Below are 25,191 nucleotides of genomic sequence, written 5' to 3' on the forward strand. Positions count from 1 at the left end.
CGGCTTTGTAGGGCTCAGCTTCGTGAGTCAGCCAACCGACAGCAGCCCAAAGCTTTTCGCCGCAGGCTTGGTTGTGCCCAGGTTGCCCTACAGGATCGCCCTGTCCCCGCCACGAGGCTCACAGCCTTCGTGCGGGTCCTCTTAGGATTAAGGTGCATCTGGCTGGTGAGCCAGCAGCGCCGGATGACTTCACCTAGGGTTCCCAGTTCCTTTCAACGAGATGCCGTAATAAGGTTCTGCATCCTCGTGCGGGTCATAGATTGTGCCATTTAGTTGCGCTGTAATAAACTGCATTAAGAAAGTATTAATGACATTAGGACCCAGTTTGAAGGTCTGCCCCGACTTTATGCAATAACTATATTTCAAAATAATTGCACTGGCTACTCGCTCTATGAACAGAGGAAGGAGTTAATAAAACGTGGCTACATTTCACACAGCCGTTTACAGTTTTACGTACATACAAGAAGCGTCGTTAACCTGTTTGCTGAATAAAATGGAAAACTGTAATCTCCAAAAACAGAGTTCTAGAAACTGAGGGAAGATGTACATTTATGCAACTTTGATATTTTTTTTTTCCTTCAAGGACAATTAATTTAGTAACTATTCATTTTTACCTGTCAGAAAATCTTTTGAATTTCATTAAGTCTGAGTCAGGAAGCTCAGCACTAAAACCTTGTTTTAAAATACACTGAGGAATTAAAGCTTTCTGCAGGGTGAGCACAAGTCTTTCTCCAAGGACACATCAATTGGAGCCTGCTTTTCAAAAATTTTGTTTGGCAATTAACAATATAATAAGAAGACTGTCTTGTATTTAAAGCAAAGAAGTAAGACTCAGCGTATTTAGTTTCCGTTCATTACCAATCTTCTCTGACTTTAATCAAGACATGCTCTACTTTTCAAATGTCAGTTTGGGTTAGGGTGGAGTTTACTGTTGTTTTAAGAGGAACTGAGCACCTACATCTGTGAGAATCTGACGGTGCTTTCTTCACCTGAAAGTCCCCCATGCCAAGGCAGCTGTGGTTACAGGACATTGCAGACCTTGGGCCTTTACCCCTGCCACCCATATTTTCAAATGATGTTAATTTCTCACCAAGTCACACAGCTATTACACTGAAGTTGTTCGTACTAGTGTTTTGATGCTTTGATGCACATTTAATATTGCAGTGTTTATTAATATTGATGTTCAGACATAACAAAAATGTAAAAGTCTGGAGCTTGAGAAGTTTAAAGGAGCACTTTGACTTTTTTTTTTTTCCTTATGACTCTGGAAATAACAGACAAACTCTGCTTTTTCCTAGGGAAAAAAATTAATAGTCTTCTCTCTCCTTTCTGAAATCCAGAAGCTGCCCACCCATGAAAAGCCCTCCAAAAGGCAATGTGTGTGCCTCATTGAGTAGAGTGCATTTCAGTTTCTTCTTTTCTTTTGGGGTGCAAAATAATGGATATAATAAAGATAATAATGTTTCCCTTTTCTGTATAAACCCAGAGACCAAGAGGAATAAGAACCACATGTAAATTATTTATTAAAAAGAATGGCTACCAGGAATCTTTGGAGGGTGTGTGTTTTGAAAGTCTTAAACAGGAAGTGACTTCAGAAATAACTGTGCAGAGCAAGAACCACCTCGTTTAACCTCGTTTATTGATGAACTAAAGGATCACACTCAGGAATTTCTGCATCAGGCTAGTAACTTCTAGTGAAGCAAAAGCTAACCTGGACAGGTCCACTCTTGGAATTGGAGTGAGAAGTCCACCAGTTAGGTATGCTATTGAGATGGCTGCTTAGCCTAACAGTTAAAATTATGCCTTTATATTTGTCTGACTTCATCAAGCCTGAGCTTCTAATCGTTAGTTTTAGATACTGGACTTACAGATTGTCTATCAGAATTCCTAATTCTGTTTTCCAAGTCTTACTTTACCATTGTAACTCACTTTTAAAATACATTTTTTCAAAAAGTATTTTTGTTTGCTTGAAAATGTCATTAGTGTGGGCCTTCTGCTCTGATGGTGTAGCACACAGAGAGAGGTGAATCAACTAACGTCAAGGGTAGGGTGTTGGTTTTCTTTGTGCCTGATGTAAATGTTCACATAGCTTACCTGTGGCTTTGGCATGGTGTACAAAACCTAGTGATGTGGTTTGTCCTACTGACTCTGGCTGGGATGAAAGCTCCTTGCTTCATTTCTGTCCTTCTTGGTGTAAAACAAGGATAAAACACATCTGTCTTCTCCCCTTCCCCATACAGATGATGCCACTCAGTTAATAGTCCCATTCCTTCAAACACAAACAACTGTCTTTTCGTGAGTGGAAAAAGTTCTGTCTAACTATTCATGTCTCTACATGGCTACAGAATAGGGTCAAAGGAAATCTGAAAAGCATTCTTCGTATCAATATCTTACTGAGTATTTTGTAACCATGCAAAATCTCAAAAGAAACAGACTTTTGAGGTCATTAATGTTCACACCCATAACTCGTAGATGGCAAACACTACCTGAAAGATGTTCATGTTCTACTTATGTCTCACCAGTGTTCATGCTAGATATGACCTACAATTTTGCCTGGAACCCCTTTAACAAAAATGAGTACCAGATCAGACTGTGACTGTAATAAAGGAACAGTAATCATAATCAGTAGTAAACCCAGAATGGACAGTGAAGTAAGTATAAACACGTTTATTGCAACTGGGTTGTCACCGCAACAGTGGAGATGAACAGTTTGGTCCTCATTGCCTTGTTCGCCATTCAGCAAAAAAGCCAAGCACATCTAGCTTCAAAAATGCAAATATCCCATTTAATTAAATGGAGGTATCAGATATTGGATCCGAAATAAAACCAAATGCCTTCTTCAACTTCTCTCCTTCTTCCTTGGACCATTAAAAGTGCTGTAGACATAGTTAATACTAGTTTGTGCAAGTGATACAATGAACAGTGTTTCAGAAATGCCTAGATGAACACCTGACATTTCAGCAGTAGATGTAATCAGGGAACAATTGCTATTTAAGGGTAGAAAATATTCCATCCATTTTTTCAATTCAAGCATTTCACCGGGAATTTAACTAGCACAAATACTCAATGCAGAAAATTAAATGTGCCCATTGTCTGAGTATCCACTCATGTTGTCTGTAAATTGCTCCTATTTATTTCAACAGCCCTGATTGAATTTGCGTTTTAATCATTTTTTAAGAGCAGGCTTTCAGTTCATGATCCTACAGAAGCCTGACTCAATTGAGGCTACATTACCTTATATTCCTAGCAGATCAGGAATCAATCACATTGCTATCAGTCACATGGTTGTCCTGACATTAATAAATGTGTTATGGTATGTCTGAAAATACCTGTGCATCTGATGCCCGCAAACAAAAAAATGCATTACAGAAAATATTGGTCAGAAGGAAAGTAACCCAGCTCTTTTCCTCATTTCCAAGGTCTTCTCTGCTCCTAAATCTCTTCAGAGGGGAACGCTGTTACTGAAACCCTGAAGAAGTCTTCATATCAGATTAGTTTGTAATCATGCCTGACTCGACTTATTCATTTATTTTACAGAAATGCAGTATCTTGAAGTGCTTTAAAACTTGATCCAAAGACATCATAAAAATCCCAAAGAAAATGAAAAATAATAATTTGATATGAGATGTACTTGTCTGAAACAAAGAAAGATAGCAAGTCAGCATCAGTCAAGATGGTTTTATGTAGACATTAGACATTCACATATCTGTAATATATTTGACTTGGTCCCACATGACATTCCTATAAAATTAACATTATAAATCTCCAGATTAAAAGAAGAGAGGATGTTTAATGTCCCATGCTGAGATGTCTAACAGACAGAAAAAGCAACAAAAATGATGATAATGTAGTACTCTGCCTAACATAAATTGTCCAAATGACACAATGTGGCAGAATTTAGAGAAGGAATTTCTCTGCCTTAAAACACAAATTATAAGCAGAGCAGAAACCCACCTGCTCTTAACTGAGATCCCCTGTCTACTTAAGACGTTTAAGTTGAATTAACTGAAGTTGGAAAAGCAAGAGGGCCTTAAACCCCGGTGTGAACATTTTAGGATTAAGCCTTTCAGAATTAAATGTAAAGGAAACTACGGGTATTTTACGTGTTAAAAGGAGAGCATCCACACAGGGATTTGGTGGGCTTTAACTAATGCAATTTAATGTCACACCTTTACTTAATTCATCTTAATCTTTCCCAAGTGTCCCACTGCAGCTGAGTTCTTTAGTTTGAACTATTACAGCGAATCTAATTCAAAAGATAGCATTAGCTAAAGGCTTGTCCATATGGGAAGGTTACTTTGTGTATATGTAAGACAAGATATGGCAGCTACTTCGTATCTACTTTAATGTATACTCACTGACACGAAGTGTTGTAGGTTGCATCACACCACCTAACGTGCACTGAGACTTCACACAAGGAACTACTATATTTTAAAATTCAGAACCACACCTCTTCATGAGTCTAACATTTACCCAACTAAAAGCAAAACTCAAAGACTGAAAGAGCAGGTGGGGGACCTTTGCATTACCACTGCATTGCACTGGGATGCAGTGATAATAGTGGGAGATATTGATATTTATTAACCAGACATTCAAAGTTAAAACTTACATAAATAAATAAATAAATAAAATACCAACAATAAAATCACCTTTTGGAGTTGACATGGGTACTGCTGAAAGCAATGAAGTCCAAGATGATGTACATTCCCACCAGGGACAAGGATCAAGCTGTTATGCTAAATGGGAAGTTTCCATGTTATTTGAGCCAATAGGAAAGCCAACAGAGTATGGAAATCTGAATCTATGAAAGCCAGTAGAAAGGAAAATTTCAAACTTCAGTTGGCAGTGAAGAGGAGGAAAATGAGAAAGGCACAAATGGGCTTTGAAAACCTTAGGGTTTTGCAGTCTCATAATCAAAAACAACAGAGTTGCCCTCCCTTTATTGGCCTTTTCTGGTAGTACTCTCAAAATTGCATCTGAACAATACAGAAATATTGTAACAAAAGAGGCTATTACCAATTCTCCAAAGCACAGCATACCTAGGGGCTGTCAGAAGCTGAAATGGCTGGTCTGCCAGCAAAAATATGCAGCCACACATCCCTATCTGGCAAATCAGTCAGAATTATCTTTCAAAATATTTGGAAGATCATGTTACGACAAGTAAAGTTTTATGAATGAAAGTTTTTTCTCACTAATCTCTTAGAATTATTGATTGTATCAGTAAAGTAATGAAAAAGGTAAGGAAAAAGGAAAATAAAAAGTTTACTTTGTCTTTCAAAACATATTTGACATTTTTGATGCCAGAATTTGTCCAGGAGACAGAAAGTGGAGAGTAGGGTTAGATGGTCATTTTTCAGGGTATGAGTCTTCCATCCTAAATCCATCTCATGTTGTTTGTTATAATACAGATTGGGAAGTGATGAATGGTAAACTGGAATATGATAGATATAAACAGAAAACAGAGATATGAAGTTACCAAGTTAACCAGGCCTGAGGGTAGTGAAGAAGACTTGAGAGAGTTTCAAAAAAGCTGAGTGAATGAGCAATGCAACAACCAAAAAAGTTCATGGCATCTGTATGAAGCTGCACATTTGGGAGAACAGGCAACCTGCTAACACCTTACAAATAAAAAATGGTTGATCTACGGCTTCAGGTGGGTTTCTTTTTGGCAGATAAAGGCTAGAAGGTAAATTATTATTGTCAGTAGGCAATTTTCTCATGTGCCCTTCTCATAAAATATGGAAAATGGACTAGATGAAATTTCTCTGATTAGCAAACCTTTCTTGAAATTAGTTACAACTGATTTTCTTTCAAAGGGTAAGGATGCATTGAATGAAACTGCTCAAGATTTGGACCAGACTATTCAATGTTTCAACTAGAGAATGAACACTGCTAATTTTTCAGATTGCACCAAGCTGGAGATGGCCATGACAACAACTGGTGTCCAGGTTCAACTTCAACCTCCTTGGATAAGCTAGGAGTGAGCTGGAGAAGTTGGAGCTCCGCTCAGTAAGGATGGAGGGAAAGGCCTGGATCAGCTGCGGAGCTGCAGGACAGCAGTGTTTCAGAAAATGGGCAGTATGGTCGCTCACAAGCTGGACGTAAACTGATGTCATGCAATCACCAAAAAAGTTCTCATTATGCTGTTACATACAAACTGGCAAGTGTGCAAGACACAAAGAACTTGTTCCCATTCAGTCTACAATGTGCTGTTGAAATGTCAGCTGTAAGTATTGTGGCTGGTTTGGGGCATGAAGCTAAGGAAAGATATGTCTCGGTCAGAGAGAGAACAGTGAGAATGAAAAGAGATGAAGAAAACATGACCAAAAAAGCCTAAATGAACTGCACTTGTTCCCAAGAATGCTAGAGGGGAAACGTGATAGGAGTCTTCAAATATGTAAGAGGCCGTTGCACAGACAAGTGGAAAAAGCTGTTTTCCCTGTCCATGGGAGGTAATATTTATACAGGTAAATTGTAACAAGGAAGCTTTCTTTAAGTTAGGTATTTTTCTGTCTTTCTAATAGCAAAGGTCACAAAACACTGGGAGAGCCTAGAGGGTTCTGAATGGTCTTTAGGAACAGATTGGATAAATGTAAAGGGAATGTTTTAGGAGGTAACCTAGTTCATCGCCTTTACCCTGAAGTGCCCCCTGAAGTGCCACCTAGCTTTGTTTTCCATTGTGCAACAGAAACCTTTATAACTTTATCCCTTCGGTGTGTAGGTAAAATAAGTGAGCAGATTATAAGCAGATAAAATAGGATGAAGAGCAATGAAAAAATGTGGTACAATCTCAGGCAGACTGCTGTGGACCAGCCATCTCAAAGAGACTGTAAACTTCAGAAGATTCAAAGAACAGCAAGCAGGAGCAAGGGCATGGCCATTCATAAAAGATGGAGAAGATTTGGACTATTATCTTCAGAGAAAAACAATGGAGACAGAATAAAAGTACATGAAGTAATGTCTGGTACAGACTGATCAGTGACTTCTGTTCTTCTTCTCTCATACTGCCAAATAAAGGGACGTTCTCCAAACTATCAAGCTAAAGGTGGGATAGTCCAAACTAAAAAATAAAATAAAAAGAACAACAAAAATAAAAATAAAAAGCACAACAAGAGATTAAAGTATGGAGCTTCACTGCTGTGGTACATCCAAAGCATCGATGCTGAAAACAAAATGGGTCAGAAAGAAAATGTGTTACCAACCTCTGTATAGGAGACAACCATCCATTGTGCTCCCACGAGCACAAGGACTGGGTCAGGGGCCACCAAACCCAGCCCAGCTGCTATCCCCCAAACCAGAGGGAATGCTTGTTTTTAAGAGGACACCATCCACCCCAGTAGGCTGAGGAACTGGCAATGGTTGAAAGAACAGAGGACAGGTCTGACCCAACCCCTAAGCTGTACATGTCCTGAGCCCAAAATGTGCTCTGCCCCAAAGCAGTAACTTGAACAGCCTTCGCAAAATCATGGCCCTGTTATCATCCTAGGAAAACAGAATGTGTGTGTATCAAGGAGGTGTATCTAGCTGGTTGTGTGTGTCTTGTTTAGCCAATAATGAGCAGTGACAAACGATCTCCAACCCGGATGACAGCGCTGACAGTATCTATAAACAGAAGGGCAAAGGTCTTCACTGCAAAGTCTTATCCAAAGTTAACAAACAGATCTACTTATTACTGAGTAACTCCAACCACTAGCTTCCAATGTTATACATTTCAGCTAGCGCCTATGAAGAACTGAACTTGAGGGGGGGATCCCAGAACAAGAGCCAACAGTTCAAGGACACATCGGAGACATGCTAGCAGTTTAGCCAGAAATTTGTTTAAAACACAAATGTCAAGAGGCCAGCAATTTCTGGAAGGAATGTGGTGCTGCATGTGCACGTTAAGAAAAACTTGACCTTTGAAATGCTAAATACATCACATTTTATACCTGGAAAGAGAGCCCTCCTCAGCTTCTCTCCGTGGCTCCACTTGGGTAAGGAAGGGATGCTGCGCATGGTACGGTCTCTCTGTAGATGATCTCATGATCTCAGTAGTAGCAGTTGTTTTTTTGGTTGTTGGTGTGTGGGTTTTTTTTTGTTTTGTTTTGTTTTTTACCATTGAAACTAGAGATGTTGCAACAACATATTATTTTCAGCTAACAGCACTGATGCAGTTTTCAAACTACACCTGACTTCCATCTCGCCTGACAGAAGAGCACCATCTCTGCTCATCACAGCTGGCAGAACAGCAAAACCCTCTGCTAGCGCTGTGCATGCCGGTCTGCAGCCTCTGAAGCATCACATCTAGCACAGCCTTCATGAAGCCCCTTTCATGCTGGTGTAACCCTCCAGAAGGCCTCAGCTGGGAACAAGGCATGAGAGCCTCTGGAGATGAAGACACCCTCATATTTCATGCCCAGGCAGATTCAGAAAGCCTGCCCTGGAGGTTGGTCAGATAGCCCAAAGGGTGCTAGCTCAGAAAGCATCCAGAATACCAATTACCACCTGCTTGGGAAATCCAGGGAGCCTGAGCCTTAGGGACAGTGTTAAGATGAAAGCGGTCAGAAGAACATCAGAATGGTTTGACTGGGGGCTGGGGATATCCCAGACAACAAAGGCTGGTTAGTAAGTGCTGCCTTCCATCTGCAAAACAGACGGGGGTTCACTGCTGAGGAAAATTTAAAAGTCAAATGTATGATTAAAAATTACATGTAATAAATAAAACCATGTTTTTTTGTAAAGCATACTGGCCTTGTTTGCTGGCTGGACGTGCCCACACCAAACCAGACAAGCAGATGAAGAAAAAACACTCCCTGTGTTTTTTCTTCATCTGGGTGGAAGCAGGGAGTCTTGCCCAGCCTGAGAGGAGCTGCAGCAAAGGGTGGAAGAAAACGTCCCATCAGTGCTTCAAAGGTCAGGTGAAAAAGGAGGTGGTGAGAGGGTGAGAGCAGAGTGTAACAACTCATAGTTGGAGAGGACAAATGTTCTCAGCAGACTGAGGTAACACTGATTTTTTTTTTTTCTAGCCTGGGTCAAAGCTGTGGGTAAAGCCTTATCCCAAGAGAGAAGGCTCTTCCCCTCTAGTGAGCTGAGCATTGCAGAGTTGCTGGTGGCTGTGCTGCTGTCCCTACCTGTGACACAAAGCTGATTCTGTTTTCAGAAGCCAGTGGCATGGAGAGAATATACCCTGATAAAATACTGTGTTGAAGTATCTAGCCATTAACTTTGCCAATTGGCATAAATAAATAAATGCTGGAGATTCTGAATCATTCATTGAGTACAAAAGGGCAAACCCAAGAAGGTGACCCCAAATCCATGCATCTCTGGAGGAAAAATAGCTTTATTAAAAACCAACGTATTATCAAAGACTCCTTATTATCACCAGTAGATGCAAGCTGACAGGCTGAAATCAATGTCAGCTATTGGAATAAGAAGGCACCACAAAATTCTACTTCCTTTGAAAAATAAATATTTAGATGTAGATCAAGGATACTTTCATTTTGTCAGCTTGGCCATTTTTTATCAACTCACTTAGCATATTTAATTAAAGATGCAATAGTCAGTCTTATTCCCGACTGCATGCAAAGCGGCAATATTTTGCAGATCAGTTCCTGCCTGGGAAATGTATCTGTTTGTAGTTCAGCCCACTTATGTACTAAAATGGCTGCTTTTTCCCCACAGTTTACAGAGAAGTTTACAAAGCTGAAGCTGTCAAAAAAATAAAACATCCTGTGATATAGCTACGCATACCAATGAGTAATGTTAATGCTGGTGATTTTTTCATGTAGGGATCAGTACATCAGTGTCCTTAAAAAGAAATAAAAACAGGTCTGATTTAGTGCCAAAGAGTCACAGAGAAATATCATTAGAGGGGGGAGAGAGAGGGAGGTTGGAAAAAAAACCACAAAGCAAGCTCAAAACAGCATTTTTCTCTTAAATTGAATGTGTTTTCAAAGTAAATTATTTTGATGATACAAACGTTACCTGAGTCACAAGTAAGGAAAAGAAATAGAAGAGTAGGGAGTAGCATAGTATGACACAACAAAAATACCAAAAATAGTGAATGCAAAACCAGCAGGCGGGCTGGGCCAAAACAGAAAGAGGATGTTGCTGCATCTTTACCACAGAAAGGCTGATCGTACGCATGAAAATATCGCAGTCTCAAAGTTAAGGCTAGCGAAAGATGTTTTTTTGTAGTAATTTGGACTATAAGAAGGTGTCCTTTGAACCTAAAATAGAAAAGGCAAACACACAACAATTTCACCTGATCTCGCAGAGCCCAGCATCCTGAAGCCGATGGGGAGCACCAGCCCCTCACTGTTCTGTCAGACTCATGTTCTTGCAGGTGGTAAGGATGGGCACAGCCCTTTATAACATAAAACAAAACCCAACGGATGCTGTTTGTTACTGGAAATGGTTAATCATCTAAACTTAGGAAATCTTTCAATATATATCAGATCATTCCTAGTTGGTATTGTGGTATATCACCTGAAGGGTCCTGCTGGAACCAAAGACCTGCTTGTGCTGGACGCTTGTCCTCAGAAGACAGAGATGTCTGCTAGTCCTTCCATCTGTTACAACATGCAAAGGCACAGCCACCAACACAAGTACAGCGTTCTCAGTCTCTCGTTGCTGAATTTGCACATCCTCCTAACAGTCCCTGTAAGTTGTGTATTATTTATAGCTACAACTAAATTCATGAATAAAGGAAAGCTAACCTTAAATCATCCACTGCAGAAAGGAAACTTGGGCGGCAGAGAAGCGAGCTGCAGTGATGCTCTCGAGTGACATACCTGACCCTGCTCACCAGCTTGCCTGAAAGCAGCACCTTGCAGCAGCAGGCACTCCCCCGTAGCTGCATAGCTTCCAGTGAGGGTCATGGCTCCAAATGTCTCAGAAGAAAGGTGGAAGTTCTTCAGGCCCACAGCGAAGCCTGTAGCAGCAAAAGAGATAGCAGGAACGCAGCACACATATGTCTAAGTGAAAGCTTTTGTGCTTTTTTTTATCCAAACCGTTCCCTTTTCCTCTTGGTGGATCTCCAGGTTAAAAAGGAAATGCATCATAGTGTGGGAAAAGAAATCTTAATCACCCTCTAGAAAATGAGACCCTGGTCATTAAATATTGCACTTCACTTAATTGTTATCACGTTGCGAGGAAGAGCAGTCACGCTGGCACAAATTGCAGTTTAATTGTTCACAAAATACTCAAAATACACAACATGTGCCCATTTAGCCACAGTAACACTGGAGCAGCAGCTGGGGCCCTGAAGGCACGTACACAGCCTGGCTGCGCAGCGGCGCGCCCAGAGCAGGCCTCGCAAGGCCCACACGGCCGGGTCTCCCCGGCACGCTGCCTTCTGCTCCCAGGCCATGCGTTCCCTGGGGAAGGGCCCCCCATACCATGCCCCCGTGCCCCCCACCATTAGCTGGGACCCCATCCCATCGGGTGCTTTGCTCCCCTGTGGCCACGTGTCCCCTCATGCCGATGGCTGCAGGGTCAGCCCGGCCTCAGCCCCTTCTAAGCACCTTAAAACCTTTACTCTGCACCTTAAAATGCCTCCCCGCACACGGAGGGTTGAGGGCACATCTCAGCCCACCAGAAGCTACCAGCAACCCAGGTTTAGCACAAAAAAAAAAAAAAATTGATATTCCCCAGGAAGATCTTCCATCCTGGGTCCTGGGACAAGATGCTGCCCGGTGCTAACAGAGGCTGAGGTTGGAAGGGACCCCTGGAGATCATCTGCTGCAGCCCCCCCTGCTCAAGCAGAACTTGTGGCTGGGTTTTATTCCAGACCCCTTGTAAGATTCCCTGGCTTCACAAAGAGCAAAGAATACAAACAGCAAGGACACAGCGAACATGGCATCAGGGGCATGGGGCCATACCAGCTGCGACACCCTCTTTGTGGTGTGAAACGAAGGATTTCTGGAGCAGAGCATTAAGAGGAGGCTTCAGCCAGCAGCTCTACCTGCAGGAGCAAGGCACGTTCTGTGGGGACAGTGGTTTTTCAGGGGAGAAGATGTAAGAATCTGGGAATTGCCATACCCGCTACTTGAGAGCGCTGGCTGACTGCTGGGGGGCTCTGTGAGGAGGACTTTGCTGTGCTGCAGGCAACAGCTATTCATAAAAGGTTGCAAGCAGGGCAATCAACACAGAGAGCTAAATACAGATGGGTCTCAGCCCAAAGGAGCCCTACCCACCACCACATTAGAGGTATGCTGGCAGAATGCTTAGCTGCACTACTCCAAGTAGCATCCCATGGCAGTTTTTATTATTTTCTCCCCTAATTCACAGCATCGGACACAAGCTTGAAACACACAAGCATAGGGGACCATGGCACAAAGAAGGAACTTGCCTTCAGCTTATTTCCTACTGCGGGGAAGCTGAAAGGGCCCTGCCGCCAGGCGGTTCGTCTTTCCATTTCCCCTTCCTCCTCCACTTCTGAAACCACCCAGCAGCTTCAGGCAGGTTTGCACAGGGTGAGGGGACCAGGGCAGGGGTGGGCAGACAACCCCAGGGTCTTTGGAAAGGCTGAGCCGAGGTCAGGGAGGCGGAGAAGTCTGGATGAACCAGGGTGTCCCACATCTCCAGCAGCTGCTGCCACCCTTCCCATGGTCCCCAAAGGGCACCTCCTCCTTTGGACTCCCCAGGGATGCTCCAGTGCATCCTGCATGGAAAAGTGCCCCAGGAGAAGCCACCCCAGCCTTTGGGGACAGGTCTTACCCCATGGAGAAGGGCTGTCCCCAAGGGATGGAAAATGCAGGGAAGTTGACTTTGGGGTGGTGAGGGACACAAGTCTGAGGCCTCTTAAAATGGCCTTCAGGGATGCCAACAAGCTCCAGTGCAGCTCATATCTGCATCGGCTTCTGTTCGAGTGCCCATACATTACTCAGACGTGATCAGAAGACCGTGGATCTTTCCCTCCAGCAGAGGAGGCCTGGCTCTGGGTGCACGTGGGAGCAGCAAGGCCGTGCAGCTCCATGGGCAGCACAGACATGATGGGGACCGCTCCCATCCCTCTGAGCGCAGGACCCCACAGAAGCCAGAGCGAGCCTTCACAGCTGCCTCTCCAGCACCTTAAGTCAACTGCCAGCAACTGAACCCATCTCATGTCCTTTCCGCTTTTGCGCTAAAAACACCCAAAGCGAGGGACAGAGGTGGCTGAAAAATGCATCCTCATTTTCTGCAGCCATTTCTGACTAATCTGCTCTTAGCAGCCTGACCTAATGCCACAAGGTGTTATTTGTGCCCACCAACCCCACCAGCATGTGGCTGTCATCAGACTGGCTCCATCTGAGTTTCAGGTTCTATGGTGGCATGCACGATGTCAGTGCCACCACCAGAACAGCGGGAACTCACTGCCAGCTGCTCTGAAGGATGGCAGAAATAATAGGAACAAGGCCAAAAACATGCCACAAGGAAAAATGAGTTTTAGATTATCGAATAATAGAAAAAAAGTACCAAAGTGAAGAAAACAAGGGCCTGGCTTTTGCTGATGAAGAGGAGGGAAGCAGCATCTCCAACCAGCCTGGATGAAGCTGCACAGAGAAGGGCTGCAACAGAGGAGCACCCTGAAGGTTGGTTCTCTGCCCTGGGGCATTCTGTATTTTTCTAAGCAGAAGGTACAAGTTCAGGCTGTGCTCATAAAGTTTCTGTCAGGGATGGTCCCCAGCCAAGCGTGAAATCCAAAGAAACCACTCGAAGCAGCTGGAACAAAGCTTTGCATCTGGAGCTGTGTAAGCCAGAACAGCTCCAATCTGTCTGCTCCAAGCATTGAGGAAGTTTGGATTAAGATGTAAGTGCGATGGCCAAGATCTCTCCCTCCTCTGACAGGTAAGGAAAAAAAAAAAAATCATTTCTATTGTTTTAATTCTCTGGGCCCACAATCAAAATGAGTTTCTCTCTCAAAGACATTGTGCAGTAGGAAAATCTTGAGCTGAAGGGTTTTGCTTTCATGGTTATAGCACAGACAACACGTCGGGGCTTACAAAAAGCATGCATTAAATTACTTTTGATGTTGCTTTGCATTTCTTTCAAAACCCAGCTTGCCTGGCATGTTGTCCCTTCACTGGGAGTGCTGTCAGTGTCAGAGGCAGCTTCTCCTCCACCGCCCTCCCCACCGCACCTGGCTGTGATGCAGCCACCACGAGCACTTGTCCCACCACAGCAACTCAGATGGAAACTTGCCTTCATTTCCCTAACACGGCAAATATTCTGAAGAACTCATACAAACTACTGGCAACTGCAGATACCATGGTGATGGCTACTGCACAGCAGGTGAAGGTTTCCAGAGAATCTTCTCAAAATTCATGATGAGTGGTCTGATTTTCAGAGCAAAGCTAAGGGCTAACATAGAAAGCTAAAGAAGAAGAAACCCTGCAGCAACTGTTCAGCTTTTAAAGATCATGCCCTAAATCCTTTTTATTTTCTTCATTTTTTAGTCTAGTTTTGATTTTTTGTGCTGCAGACTCCTGAACCAAACCACACCAGTTTGAACACTGCGTGGCGTGGGCTCGCTGCGCGCGGCCGCTGCCATTGTGTCACCTGCTGCCTGGGCATGCTGCACCCATGAGCTTTTGTGATGAAAGCCTGAAGTCTGAGAGGCTCCACAGGTACTCCTGCCAGTGCCCGGAGACAAACAAACCACCGCAGGGCTGTGAGTCACCAGGAACCACACGCTCACCTTCGCGACGACATCTGGAGAGCAGCGACTGGCACACGGCGCACAGTGCGGGCGAGCCAGCTCCCACGAAGGCACAAGCAGGGGAAGATCACGTTGCAGGACCACACACAGGCTGTCACCTTCCACCAGAGCCTTCCCCGTGCTTGGCTTGGGTGCTCTGAGCCCGCAGTCCGCTTGCACGCAATGCTGTGAACCCAGCAGCAGCGCTGAGCAGGAACCAGGTAAGAACCGCGGCCGCTGCGATTTGGCTCCAGTGGGAGCCAGCGAGCGCAGGTACAGACAAGATTTATTTTTGCTGTCGGAACACGTTCTTTTGTGGATTAGCAGCTGCCCGGTGCAAACAGACATGAGTTAACCCTTCTTTGCCAGAGGGCTCTGCAAGCCCGCACTGCTGCCATTAGGCAAGATGCAGACGATACCTACCCCAGCACGCGGCACCGAGCTCTCCAGCTGGAGCCTTGCATCTCCGGGAGCTGCATCCCGTGCCTCAAGCACAGAGAACAGCTGCACATGGACCTGCGCATCTTTCTCTCTTACAAAAGGAAAAAATATCTTCAAGACTGCTCTTCTTTAGCAAAAGGAAGCCCTAAGTGGATATTTCCAGACCACTTTCAAGAAGGATCTGTAAAAGTCCCAGTTTCTGATTTTCACATAGAAAAGAGGGTCAAAAATCTTCAAAAGCAGAACCACAACAATCCACCATGGCTTTTGTTCCTTATTTAGGGCAGACTACATCCAAGATCTAATTATCTCTCTACAACTCCCTGAGCAGTTGATGCAGACAGAGAGGGGCCCATGGGGAGCCAGCCGTTCAGCCCCCCTGAAGCCCTTACCTTGGGACGTGACTGAATCTGTCTCGCATCCAGCACCCTTGGACAGACAGAAAAACTGCACAGAGACAACTCCAGACCCCCTCTTCGGTGACATAGGGGTCAGATTGCCCCTTAGCAGAAGGTAAGAGGTTATGCTTCCAAGCATCAGCCCCTTCAGACACTTTGAGGTAAAGGAATGTCCTTGGTGCACGTTGACCTCAGGGACCATCAGCTTCATTCTACCAGTGCTTTATTTTCTCTCTTCTTTCCCAGATTAAGGCAGTCTACTATCTAGATTTAGAGTTCAGGTACAGCCACACAACCATTTGCTTTTCCACTCATTGGATCCAGAACAGCTTCTGAGACAAACGCAGCATTTCACACTGACAAGGACAGTCATGGAAATACACCTCCTACCTGCTGCCGCATGCCACGTCTCCTACCTGAGGCAGAAGGATTTTCCTCTGTGGGAAGCCAACACCGGTCACTGTGCCACCAAGACATCAGCGGTTTGGAAGACAAATGCTGGCAAGCAACTGAGGAGTTCTTGGACCACTGAGCTGGAGAAGGCTTGTCACTCCATCTTTAGGGAATGTGGGGAAAAAGAAAAGTGTCTGTGAGCAATATGGTTCATATCAAAGCTAAGCAAGAGTTTCTGTAGTTTTCTAAACATGAGACAAAAGGGCAAAGCACCTTTGGCTAGAGACAGGAGAGGAAAGGGCAGTGAGACAAATGTTGAGAGGAGCAAGCACTGCTGAACATACCTGGTCAACCACGCATGAAAGGCAGAGGTCTTTGATCAGCCACAAAAAGAAAAAAAAAAAGCCGCCACACTCTTTTTTGGAGACTGGAAGAGCATTCTTTAAAGGACATCCCTAGAGCCAATATGTAAAACATAATTAAGCTCAAATCTCCAGAGACACCTGGATATGGACCACCAGTAAAACAGCAGCACCACCAACGCCCCAGTACCTCTCAGTAGACTGGGCTTGTTGGTGAGGCATTCAGAGAACTCTGCACAACATGAAGAACCTCAGCAACATTTCTCGACACCCTTCCCATCCTTAGTCAATGGGTAGGAAGAACAGAAACGACTCATGGATGTAAAATGGGAGGTTAAGTTTTGGTGGAACATCATTCCAGTGGGAGGAGAGGCAGTGAGCGGATGGTCACCGTATCAGGAGAAGCCACCCCCATTTTATGAGCAGCAGAATGCCTGAACAACTCAAAGGCATTGGACTAGCATGAAGGGAGGCTGCAAGAGCAGCCACAGGATCACTGTTGAGCTCGGATGCTCAGAAAAGAAGTGATGAAAGGAAAGGGGCTGGTTGTCTGCACAGGGTTGCCAAAGGCTGACACAAAATCAGCACTAGTGACCCAGTTGTTAGCACAAACCTGGAACACTCATGTTACTAACACCCGGCAGAGAGATTCACTTACCAAAAGTGTTGACACCAATGGAAGGCAAAAACGTAGCAGGCAAGAGAGGAAGTGGCACCATCTGGAAAACGTGATAGAAACCACTTCTGAACCAACAACCATCTGCCTGGGCAGCGTAACCTGCTCAGGACACCAAACCTCGCCTTCCCACCGGGCACCCGGGCCACTTCCAACCCTGGGCGCCAGCTCCTGCACCCCGGACAGACAACGTACTGCGGCCCAGCTCGGAGCAGGGCCACCTCCCGGCCGCAGCAGGCGCACCTGGAAAAAAAAGTGGGGCCTGGGGGGCAGGGGTGAGCACAAAGCCTCGCTGGCTGAGCCGCTGCTTTGCCAAGCTCCCAGTTGTTCTTGCAGAGCTCTCTGGTGTCTTCCCACACGCTCATCTCCAGCCCTGAATCTCTTCACAGATGGTTTCACCTCTCCATCCTTAGCAAACCACTCAAAGGGCACAAGGCCAGCCGCATCCTGCTAACTGCAGGCACTGGGTGGCAATGCTGCCACCCTCCCTAGCTTCCCCTTGTCAGCCGCAGGGTGCGAAGGCCAATTTAGCGTGCTTGTAAGTCAGAGCAAACTCAAGGGTTGATTATCCACGCTGGAATTCAGAAAGGCTTGAACAAGCCTGGCTAAACGAAGGGAGGCTGGCTGGCACCTCCAGGAGATCAGGAAATGGGGCGTGAGGTGAGTTAATCCCCTATCTGTGTGGAACAGGAAAGAGATGCCATGTCTGATGCTGATCCCGGAGATACCTCCTAAACAAATGCTTTACACTTTCGAAAGCTGCAGAGATGCATTTTTATTTAACTCCAGTGGAGGAAGTTCTATGCTGGATGTGAAAAGGAAATGTTTTCAAATTTAAAAGTAACACGAAACTGAGCAGCCACTGAGTTGCCTTGTAATCACAATCATTGTATTTGTTAGAAGGAAACAGAAAAAGGCCCAGCTAAGCACTACATATTTAGCGTTTTGAAGCTAAAAATAGCGGTGACCAAATCAGCTGGAAGAAGGAATTTGAACAGAACGGAAACGATCACCAGAAATTATCTGAGAATATTTTAGAGTGTCCTGAAATTGGAAAAGGCAACACCCATTCAAATCCCCATCATGTCTTTGAGGAAAAATAGAAACAGGTAAAGTATTATGGAGGGTGGAGGAACATTAAATCCAACCACAGCTAGGAATTAGAGGCTAGGAATGATCAGTTATCTATAAGAAAGCAAGGAGAAACCAATGGCCAGCAGAACTAGCAAAGAGAACAAACTTCTTAAGTAGTACAAAGAACAAGAAAGAACAAAAGCATTCCCAACACAGGCCCAAACACCCCAGAAACAGAAGAGTTGTTGACAACAACACAGAGAAATCAAATGTGTAGTATTAAAAAACATTTCAGTTCCAAAAAACAGACCAAAAAGCAGGTGAGACACAGTCATCGACCCCCTTAACAGTCACTTCCTTTAGCTGTCACCTGCCCAAATCCGCTCCTTTAATAAACGCTGAAGGATAAATGCTGAAGGCTTGGGAAAACATCTGGACAACCACTGCAGCCGCAGGACTCGGCGCGCCGGCAGGAGGAACTCGAGGACGCACGAAGGCGGCAGCACAGTGGAGACATACCCAGAGCTTCTCGGCAGCTCTCCCCCAGCAGGAGCTCCCGGGTAGCAGCCGGTGCATCCGGAGAAGGCTCTCTCCTAGCAGCCCTCCAGACCGGCTTGCCATGTTATTTGGCAGCCATCACAAGATGTGCTCAGGGAAGACTTAACAGTGAGAAGGATTTTAGAAGGGAGAATTCCTCCCCTCTAATAATTCAGTTTAGATGTGCAAAATCCAAGGATATTCTTTTAATTTCATTCTATGAGGATGCTTAAAATAAATCATACTGTGTGTGCAGCCTTGATCAACCATACCTGTGTGTTATCTGTACCACAAGGAGGTAATTTCTCCCTAGTCGCATCCAGGGTGCAGCACTAGGGATCAGCTTCTTGCATTAATGCATCTGCAGGTCTGTACAGCTTCTTCTCAAGCCTTACAGAAGTCCTGACGTGAGAGATCTCTGAACCACTGGTACCGATTTTCAGCAAGCCTTGAATTTGAGGAGAAATCCCACAAAACTGGAAGAAGACTAATATTTTGCCTATTTATAAAAACATATAATTAGAGAGATTGGATTACTATAGGCCTGTCAGTCTGAAAGTAATCCCTGGGAAAACAATAGTTGATGCTGAATTAAAAGGGATCAATGCCAATCGTGATGTTCATGGAAAACAGACCGTGTCGGGTTGATTCTGGTTTTAACAGCTCATAGTTTCCTTGACGGAGCAATAGCATCGATGTAGCAGCCACGCACAAGCAGCTCTTCCCGGCTGCCTCCTGCAGGCAGAAACACCCTCGGAGGGGAGCAGACGAAAGCCTCCCAACGCTTAGCCTGGAAGATAAAGCAGACAAATGAGCCTGGAAATAAAGCGTATGCTTTTAGCCTCTGGAACAACCAGCGTAAGATTTGGCCTCCGTCACCGGAGAGTTTCAAGGCTGGGATCAGAGCGCACACGCTTCAAGAAAAACCCTCATTCAAAGCAGCGTCAGGCGAGGGCAACCTTCCCATCGTTTGCAGGGGAGGGCAGATTACGGGAACGATCACGGATTGCTCCTGCTGCCCGTGCAGCCGGCACCCCTTCCAAGCAGTTCTGAGGACCAGAAGCGTACCGCTAGCTCAGAAACCCGCCTTTAAGCCCAAACCACGGCAGCGTTTGCCCCGGTGCGACGGCACCCGCGGAACCTGCCCACGAGCTTCTGAAGCTCCTGCGGGTCACCAGGCGCGGTTAGCGGCACCCTGCAGGAGCGAGCGGCCTCCTCGTGCAATCCTGCACGGAAACCTCTCCGGCTACACCCCCGGCCCCTGCGAAGCGGCGCTGGAGACCCACCAGAGGGCGGTCGGGGTTGCGTTTTCCTCTCCGCCGCATCCTTCCCCCGGCTCCCGGCGAGGCTCTCACCGCGCGGAGCCGCCCCCGCTCCGCTTGAGGCTTCTCCGGGAGCGCGGCCAGGACCGGGCTCCTCGCACGCCACGAGATCTCCTGACCACAGACAACGCTCGCTGAGGATGGACGAGCTGGTGAACGACCGCTGGTGCTGGGATTCCCGTGGGGCAGCCTGCGTGGGCCGCATCGGCCGCGTGGGCCCCCAAATGGCACGCGTGATCACACTGGTGTTTGCAGGACTGGGGTCTCCACCAAGTTAGTGCTGGGCTTTCAAAGGCAGAAGCATCTTCTCCCATCTTTTATATTCAAAAATAATAATAAAAATAAAAACCAAAGAGATGTTAAAAATAAATACAGCATCAGACTGAAAATTAAATCTCTCCGTCCAAGCTGAAGAGATGTTATAGATGTTACACCGTTATTGGTGTTCAACTCAGCTTTGAGACCACGGCCACCACCACAAGTTTGATTCAGACCTGGGCTGACCATCATTAGTATTACAGGCAGTCCATTCACGTCTTTGAGAGCTCTCAAAATTTCCTTATCTGCTGTTCCCACTTCCCCCTCTCCCAAACAAGGGCAATGCAGCGCTGCTTCCCCCCTCTGCACAAGGCATGTCACAGCTATGGATGCTTTCCTCCTGTTCTCCTCCCCAGCTCTTCCACCAACCCCATCTCTGCTGTACATCTTACCTCTTCACTTTCTCTCTCCTCCTTACCCTCTCTGTGCATCTCTTCTCGAAACCTTTCCTCGCTTTTATACAGTTTAACCTCCCTTCCTCTCCCGGCATGGTGCCATCTCACCGTATCTTTAAACACTGCACCACCACTACCTGCAACCATTCTCCTCCACATCCATCCAAGAATTTCTAATTTGGATAAAATAAATAGAAGATTGATACCTTCTACAGTCAAAAAAAAAAAAGACTTCTGGAAAGAAAATACATTATCAGCCTACAGAAGCCATTCAATAGCAACCAAAAGCCAGCTATTTTGCCTCTGCACCTGACACTGCAGTATAAGTCATGATTGCAAAATCCTTTCAGTAACGCTGTATCTTACCAATGTGTCAGAAAGCAGCTGAGGAAGAATCGAGGAAGAAGTGTGTTTGTGTGTGTGTTGGGGGGGGAGGCTGCTTTTGCTGGCGGTACGCAAGCATGCTATACTTGATTTTGGCACTGCAGCTGCTACTCCCATTTAGCAGCCCTCATTCCAGTTGTTTCCTTTGTTTGCATTATTTCTATGGCAGCACTGTAGTAGGATTTTCATTGAACAGATAAAGCTCCATGGGGAGGCACTAGGAGCAAACACAAGACAAGCTCCGGGAATGCACAGAACATGAGAACAAAAACATGAATTAGATCATTGCCCTGCCATTGCAAGAAAAGTTGGGAGCAAGTGGAGAGAAAAATAAGGCAACTGCCTTCCCTGTAATTCTTTATGGGACATTAAAAAGTGCCTCTTGTTTCTTCAACACATACGCACACGAGAATTGCAGTAGCAGGGAGAAGCATACAGGAGGTCTCTTCTAGGAGGCAGCACTCGCAGCCCAGCCCAGCCTCATACTCCAGGAGCTGCTAAATTACATCTGCTTTGGCGAAGATATCAGATATTTAATATAGCACTTTTAAAGAGGTAAGACCCTTCAGAAAAACATCTTACCTTTCAGTTTCATCTGGTTCCCTTACCCTAGCTGCATTTCACAAGCAACAGTAGCCAGTAAAATGCACTGACAAATCAAGGTCCTGCTAGTAGTGGGGAAGGTCGGGGACAGCACCACCACTGATAATCCCTGCCTGTGGCAGAAGTGACAGCTCTGGCAGTGAGTCAGACTATCCACGTAGGTAAGGTGTTTTATATATGATGAGCAGTTGGGTGACATGAAGTTGAAGTGGTCTACCTGGTTGCTGTTATTTTCAGGGCCTTCCACCAGTTTTTGATGTTTACTGGATAAGAGAAGGAAGCAAGCCAAGGCAGAGGGGCTTGAGTTACAGAAGCTAAATCTGTATGGGAAAATGCACACTTTGTGAGTGTGCATTGTCATGTGGACTCTATTAACCAAATGGAAACAAGACATTAACTAGATGATTTCCTCTTAAAAAGTCAGAAAATTAAAAGAGGGGGAGGAACCCTCAGTATTTGCTAAGATCCACAAGTAAATGCATGCAAGACTGCATGCAATGCTAATCTGAAAGCAGCAAAAGTGAAGGGAATAAAGCTATTTCAAATTACCCTTAACTAAGCTTTCACCCAAGTTCTGCCAAACAACACAAACCCTTTTGAAATGCATCTTCTCTTACCCAGATGACATACGCGCACTTCAGACAGCTAGTTCTGTTTGGGCAAAAACAAAGCAGGGATCAAAACTGGATTATAACAAGGATCTTATTTTGGATTTAGACGCTATGTTCTTCACCTAAAAGGCAAATCAACTAGTTGTGCGCAACTTCTTAAATTTTAAACCAAATTTTGGAGATTGTTTGAGATCGCCAAGAACTGAACTCAATACAGTGAGCAACATTTATCAGCACTGGGAAAATATAGCATTTTTACAAAAACAGCATAACAAAAATATCAAAGAGCAATTTTATTTAGCTTATTGGCACAAAACTTACAAGAACTGTGTTGTTCCCCTCTTAAACTTAGTACAACTAGCAAGGGAAAAAAGGCATACTAATACATTTATAGTAAGCTGTACAGCAAGTGAAATATGGAAAGAGGCACCAGAAAGATCTACCAAAAATCAAAGTGCATGAAAAATACCTACTCTGAGCGCCTCATGGTATTGTATTAAGGCACCACTCCTTTAGAAGGCTTACTGAATACGTCAAGTGTGCAACTTCTTGGTTTGGAATGTAAAAGTCCTTCCACCTGTATCAGAATTGGATACTGCAATCCTCTGAACAGAAAGAACACTTCTCCTTGTAAGTATTAAATGGAAACCTCCTTCTGTCCATATCATCTCTCAGAAGTGTCATTGTCAAATGCTTTGAAAAAGCTAACATACGCTATCAAAGCAACCGGTACATTACTTCCATTTTGAGTTGTAGTGTACACCAGGTCTATGAATTCTTTACAATGATTTTATAGAAAAAATGCCACAGAGACAAAAGTGACATGGGACACGTCAAGTAACGATATTACTGATAAATTACCAAAACAACTTCTAAAGACTTCCTGGAGTATCTCAAAAAAAAGAAAAAGGATCTGAGTAGTGTTATAATCTGGAAAAATTAAATACACTCTCCAAGAGAATGTTACGAAGCTTGCTGTAGGATTAACAATGAAGTCTGATGAATTCCACGAAACTTCAGGAACTTCAAGTATGTAGAAACAGCCCCATATTAGGCAGTGGTGAATGTTTTTCATAACTGGCAACATTTAATGCAAGTACCTGTAACTGCAAATTATGTTATACTGGTGATATGTTATAAACGTTACACAGAGAAACATCCTTAAGAGAGCCAGACAGATACCTTGGTTCATTGCGGATTCTGTATATCACTGCTCTTGATTACTACAAAAATCACACCAGGCTTTATATTTCAGCATCTCCACTAAGGACTACTCGTTTACGAGCCAAACCACTTCAGTTACAAGAAGAGGTACCACAAACCAGATTCACATCTAATGTAAACAGGTTCCAAACAAGCAAACAGAAGTTGCAGAAGTTGCATCTGCTTCTTAACCAGCTTTGGCTTTGGTTTTGCTGCTCAGCTGGATCACCAGTTTCCTTAACTTGCAGGAAGAAGTTTGATAAGAAATCAATGCCCATATCAAAACTTAAGTGGGAACCAGTAAATGCAGAATATTGTATCAAACCATTGTACAACACCTCTACTGTAGAGAGTTTCAAACATCTCAGGAGCTTGAGACTGCTTAACCCGACCTTTGGAAAAGCACATTTCTTTATGGACACGCAAAGGCATTTAAATATGAACCCTAAGCATTACGATTTCATTTTTTGTCCCTCCTGTGGTGTAAACCTCAAGAACACAACTGTGTGTCCTATTATAAAACCAAAGCACCCTTGAGCATTACAAATTCTAAACAGCAAGAGCTGAAAAAAAAGGGCATCTGGAAGTGATCTATACATTACGGAGCATGGTGTTTCACAAGTCTCAGAGAGAACAGCTCGGTTCATACTTTCTGGGATAACTTTCCCTACACCTTTGCCCAAGTACAGAGTTGTAGTTTTCAGTAACTCTTACCCCTGAATTATTTGCTACCACATAAAAAACATGCCACAGTAGTGGCAGTCAGAGCTAAACATTTAATAACATAACCTTTTTGTCCTTTATTAGCAATTACAATCAGCAGAAAGAAAAACTATTCACTCAACTCATTTATTTCATGATTTATATGTAGGTCATGTAACAACTTAACATTGGTGTTAAACATTTGTGCTTCCATTCTCTGGCACTTGGAGGAGGAATTCATTTCCAGATAATCACATCTTGCTGAAGCATTCCTTTGCATTTGTCCAAACTTGAATTCCCTTAAAAAAATAATAATAAAAATTAAAAAGGCAAAAAATAGATGGAAATATAATTTGCTTGCGAACCTCATCAACAGACTTTTTTCCATGGACGACTCTACAGAAAACCCCACAAAACTCCACACAACAACAAGGCAGAGACCACACTGGAATTGGACCACACTGCCTATTATATATATATCAACATTAACATGTCACAGAGTTAGAGTAGGATGGAATATGTGGGAGGTTTTACGCTAGTGACTTCCAACCTTCTGTGACTGCAACGCTCCTAGATGCTGAAAGTTTGCATCTGATCCCCTGCTGACATGATATATATACTAGCCTAGCCTTTCACAAGCTAAACATACCTTTTTGCACATGCTAATCTGCATAACAGCATAGCTTATAAGAGCCTCCTTCAAATCGCGATTCTTTTGCTCTTTAAACCGTTCAATGTCAGCCCAGGCACTTTTCACAAAGTCTCTGGAATTGAAAGCAACATTTCTGTTAGTGTTTTACATGTTACAACCTTAGCTCTTCTTTCTTCCTCTGAACCCACAGCAAGGAAGTTTTATGTATGATAAAGCACTTTATGTTTCAGTCAGCAAACCAAGTTCTGTATTTATTATTCATCCCACAGTGTTCTCATTTTATAATTGGCACTACCGCGTAATTCTCCATCTACTTCTAAAGATTTTTAAACCAGAACCAGTTTCACAGGGTTTTTTTTTTTAAATATAGTAAGCGTCACTGCCATAGAACCAGCATAATTCAGAATACACTTTTCAGATTTTCTCAGTGACAAAATATCTTTATGCTAATACTCGCACAC

General features: G+C 44.2%; 1 protein-coding gene and 1 long non-coding RNA gene across 2 annotated transcripts in view; one reads left to right on the forward strand and one right to left on the reverse strand.

Annotated features, from left to right (window-relative positions):
- Positions 1-23,122, forward strand: LOC310901337. Its single transcript, XR_014585730.1, has 2 exons — positions 1-13,809; positions 14,418-23,122. It is a non-coding gene; the product is annotated as an uncharacterized lncRNA (long non-coding RNA).
- Positions 22,454-25,191, reverse strand: part of SNX4 (sorting nexin 4) — a 34,241-nt gene continuing 31,503 nt past the window's right edge. The window contains exons 13-14 of the mRNA XM_083840669.1: positions 24,728-24,842; positions 22,454-24,377 (exon numbers count right to left, since the gene is read on the reverse strand). Of these exons, the coding sequence (XP_083696795.1) occupies positions 24,330-24,377; positions 24,728-24,842 (163 nt within the window). The 3' untranslated portion in view covers positions 22,454-24,329. The remainder of the gene's footprint in view (positions 24,378-24,727; positions 24,843-25,191) is intronic.

Source organism: Anser anser, assembly GCF_964211835.1.
Source record: "Anser anser genome assembly, chromosome: 6".
Classification (NCBI taxonomy): domain Eukaryota; kingdom Metazoa; phylum Chordata; class Aves; order Anseriformes; family Anatidae; genus Anser; species Anser anser.